A 4,652-nucleotide genomic window follows, 5' to 3' on the forward strand; every position below is an offset into this window, starting at 1 on the left:
CCATCATCCCTCAGACTGTACCCCAAAGGCCTAAATCTATCCATGTCTGCAATGATATGCATCAACCTCTCATCACAATGTTGCCTATTACGGATCCGATTCACCAAATCTGAACGAATAGCCATGAAAGCACAATATACATCAGGAGCACTACTTGAATCTGAGATAGTAAGCTCGCTCAACTGTTCCAATAATGACCACTCCTGAACCAACACTACTGCAGTGGACGCTCCTCGATGGCTCAAGGCGTCAGCTACCACATTCGCCTTACCTGGATGGTAGAGTATCTCACAATCATAGTCTTTCAGTAGCTCCAACCAGCGCCTTTGCCTCATATTTAATTCCTTCTGAGAGAACAAGTACTTTAAGCTCTCGTGGTCAGTGAAAATCTGTACTTTCTCACCAAATAGATAATGCCGCCATATCTTCAAAGCAAGCACCACAGCAGCAAGCTCTAAGTCATGGGTAGGGTAATTCAGCTCGTGTTTCTTTAATTGCCTAGAGGCATAAGCAACAACACGTCCCTCCTGCATCAGTACACAACCCAAACCTGAATATGAAGTGTCACTATAAACTGCGAATAACTCGCCACTTCTAGGAATAGCCAATACTGGGGTTGAGGTTAAACGTTGCTTTAGCTCCTAAAAACATTGCTCACAGGCGTCATCCCAAATGAAAGGAACTCCCTTGCGCGTCAACTTGGTCATTGGAGAGGCTAAACGCGCAAAACCCTCGATGAAACGCCTGTAGTAACCAGCTAGGCCCAGAAAACTACGTACCTCAGTCACTGTAGTAGGTCTTGGCCAATCTAATACTGCCTTAATCTTCTCTGGATCTACTAATATACCTTCCCCAGATACTACGTGACCTAAGAATATCACTTGAGGCTGCCAGAACTCGCACTTGGAAAATTTGGCGTATAATTGTTTCTCTCTGAGTCGCTGCAACACCATCCTCAGATGAATCTCATGATCTGCTGGGCTAGGCGAGTATACCAAGATGTCATCAATGAAAACAATGACAAAGCTATCCAAATAATCCTGGAACACCCGGTTCATTAAGTCCATAAACACTGCTGGCGCATTAGTTAGCCCAAATGGCATAACTGTAAACTCATAATGTCCATACCTAGAGCGGAAGGCAGTTTTGGCTATATCTTCATCCCTCACTCGGACCTGATGATATCCAGAATGTAGATCTATCTTGGAGAATACTGAGGCGCTCTGAAGTTGATCTAACAAGTCATCCACACGAGGTAATGGATACTTGTTCTTCACTGTTACTTGATTAAGCTGCCTATAGTCAATGCATAACCGCATGGAACCATCCTTCTTACGCACAAATAACACTAGTGCTCCCCACGACGAAGTACTAGGTCGGATAAAACCTTTATCTAAAAGGTCTTGCAATTGCACCTTCAACTCTTTTAATTCGTTGGGAGCCTTGCGATAAGGAGTCTTAGAAATGGGTTGAGTGCCTGGAAGTAATTCAATGGAGAAATCAATCTCCCTATAGGGTGGAACACTTGGCAACTCATCTGGAAATACATCCGAGAAATCCCGAACAATAGGAAGGTCGATTAACTCTTTTCTCTCCTTAGAACCAACGGTCACAAATGCTAAATATGCTTCACACCCTTGCCTTATTAATTTCTCTGCTTGCATAACTGAAATCATCGGTGTCGCAACAACTGGTTTTACTCCCCTGTATATCATCTCTGGTTGATATGGAGGCTCAAAGGTAATAATCTTACGTCGGCAGTCAACCTTGGCATAATGGCGGGACAACCAATCCATGCCTAATAAAAGATCAAAGTCTTGAATGGCTAACACCACTAAATCACCTGGCATAACTCTGTCATGGACTATAATCTCACACTCCGGCACCATTTCCCTTCCTAATAACATACTACCACCCGGTGTTGTGATAGATAAAATGTACGGTAGATGACTACTGGAAATAGGTACAACACGCAGAACACGGGGTGCAATGAAGGAATGGGTGGAGCCTGTGTCAAATAAAGCACGAACATCAGAGCCATAGAGTGAGAGAATACCTTGCACAGTCTCATTACCTCCCTCAGCCTCTGCTGCTGATAATGCAAACACCCTGCCTGATACCTGGGGGCTATCAGTAATGGCAGGTCGTGAAGCTGCTCCTCGCCCTCTAGTAGCTGAAGATCTCTGTGCTGGCCTCTGACCTGAACTCTGGATCCTCTGCCCCTCAACTGGTGCTGGTTGCATGCATACTCTGGATGTGTGACCTGGCTGGCCACAACGATAACACGTGATTCCCTGGCTAGGTGTTACACCAAACCTCCACGGACAATCTTTCCTCATATGACCCGGCTGCCCACAGTGGTAGCACACATTACCCTGTGATATCTTACATTGTCCTCGATGCCATCTCCCACATATCTTGCACTCTGAAGGCTTAACTGATTTATTACTAGAACTGGACTCCCATCTCCTCTTTTTACCACTACTTCCACTTGACTTCCCTGAGGCAACTACCTTAGCTGACTGCTCCATTCTAGCTTCTTCAATATTCTTTTCTATCGCATGAGCACGTCTCACCACCGTAGGAAAATCATCCGCTCGAGCACCAGCCATAGCATGTCTAATCTCTGATCTCAGGCCCCTCTCAAACTTACTAACCTTGCGGGCCTCCGGTGTCACAATCTCAGGTGCGTATCTAGATAAGGCAATGAACTCTGCCTCGTACTGAGTAACTGTCATATCTCCCTGCTGTAATTCAATGAACTGGTACACCTTTTGCTCCTTCACCCAGTCTGGTATGTACATCTCACGAAATAATGCCTCAAACTCTGCCCATGTGGGTGCTCGGTTCCCAAACTGATGTCTAGTGGTTTCCCACCAGCACCCTGCATCTCCTTTCAGAAGGAAAGTACCCAACTGAACCTTTTGATTTTCTGCACAGCCCATGGAACGCATAAGCCTCTCAACCTCAAGAAGCCAATTCTCAGCCTCGGCTACATCTACTCCTCTGAACTCTGGGGGTCGTAGTGCTACAAAAGTCTTCAGGAGAGCTGCCCCAGAGCTACCCTCGCCTGCCGATGCTACTAACTGGGATGCCTCACCTCGCCCTTGCTCTTGCTGTCCCTGCCTCAACTGAGCAGCAGTCAAGGCCTCCAAGGCACGTGCGAGACTCGCCAGGGCAACCTGCACGTCTGGAGTACCCTGTTGTTCTGCCTCACTAGCATCTCTGGGAGCCTCAGGAGGAGGTATACTCTGCCCACGACCTCTCATAGGTGGTCGTCCTCGTCCTCGTCCACTTCGCGTATTCATACTTCCTACATAAAGAACGACGCTTAGAAATAGAACGCAGCCTTAAAGATTAACTTAACAATAAAACAACCCAACTCTACCCGACATCCTAGGTGTACAGGGACATCTTATCCTAAATGACTCCAAACACGCTCTGATACCAACAAATGTAAGGCCCCCACCCAGGTCCCCAAAGAACCCAAGCGGGTGCCCTACTGAAATAGAAGCAACCTGATCTCAAAGGACCTATCATGCATGCTACTGATAAATATCAAAAGAAAACTGAGAAAAGAAACTTGCCATCCTGGCATGCATTTCAAAACCTCAATCTGGTATACAACAGTTGATCTCTAGGCTTACATAGCCCAGGCATGCATGACATACATCACCGGCACACCGGCCACAAAAATAAATACAATCCATACAGACCCATATAAACTGAAGAAAACTATAGACTGGAAGCGACAAAATGGATAAAAATAAACTCCCAGGCTGACAACTGCTAGGTCTGCATGGCCCTGTACACTGTCTAACCCAGAGGTCGGGAACCGTTAGACTCGCCCCAGACCGGGTCCTTGCCTTTACCTGGAATGAAGAGAAACAAGGTGAGTCCAAATGACTCAGCAAGCTCATAAGAAAGGAAGGCACAAGAATAGGCTCTAAGAATACACTTGTCTCTTAAGTACTTAACAAACTAAACTCATGCATAACATGTCATGTAGGCTCATAAACTGAAGCAGGTATCAACTGAAAAGTAACAATGCTCACATACTGGATCTTGGGGCCCAAATAAAGAATGCACTGGCACCCAAGTCCTGATACAAACCTGCCACTGCCCTGAAGGCAGACTGTCTCTGAACTACGAGCTAAAGCTCGCTCGAGTGGGAGCGACCACACTCGCTGGCACGCATAAGCGTCCAAAATAAAAACTAGGCATGCCAAGGCGTCCTTAATAACTCGATTCGGGAAAGCCCAACACCGTACAGCTGTATCTCAAAACCGGCGCCAAGACTCATGCAAATGCAGCACATAAGGGTGGCGTAGTAGACTAGACAGGATACAAAGCCCCCATAAGCCAAGCATCCCGCCAAGCCTCGCCCAACTAGTAAATCACACGCCAAATGCAAATGCTTGTGCTTAACAACTAGCAAATAAATAACATGATCGTGTGACAAGCACTCAAGCCAAATGGAATCCCCCATGCATACCTCATGCCTTTACATGCATAAAAAAATAACTATAACTATTCTGAAAATAAAGGGATTCATATGCTGGACTTTCATCCACAACAACCTCTAACAAGAACTTAGGGACTTAGCTTCATTCCTGAAATAATTAGAAGGGAGAATCAAGCCCTTCAAAGCT

At 46.0% G+C, this 4,652-nt stretch overlaps 1 protein-coding gene across 1 annotated transcript; it reads right to left on the reverse strand.

Moving 5' to 3' along the window:
• Window positions 1-531: 531 nt before the first annotated feature.
• On the reverse strand, window positions 532-3,308 carry LOC127805567 (uncharacterized). Its single transcript, XM_052342321.1, has one exon. It carries the CDS (start codon window positions 3,306-3,308, stop codon window positions 642-644), a length of 2,667 nt encoding a protein of 888 aa, XP_052198281.1. The 3' UTR covers window positions 532-641.
• Between the last annotated feature and the right edge of the window lie 1,344 nt (window positions 3,309-4,652).

Source organism: Diospyros lotus, chromosome 7, assembly GCF_014633365.1.
Source record: "Diospyros lotus cultivar Yz01 chromosome 7, ASM1463336v1, whole genome shotgun sequence".
Taxonomy (NCBI): domain Eukaryota; kingdom Viridiplantae; phylum Streptophyta; class Magnoliopsida; order Ericales; family Ebenaceae; genus Diospyros; species Diospyros lotus.

Excerpts from the sequence above, each read along its gene's own strand:
- LOC127805567 (XM_052342321.1), bottom strand. The coding sequence starts at position 3,308 with ATGAATACGCGAAGTGGACGAGGACGAGGACGACCACCTATGAGAGGT.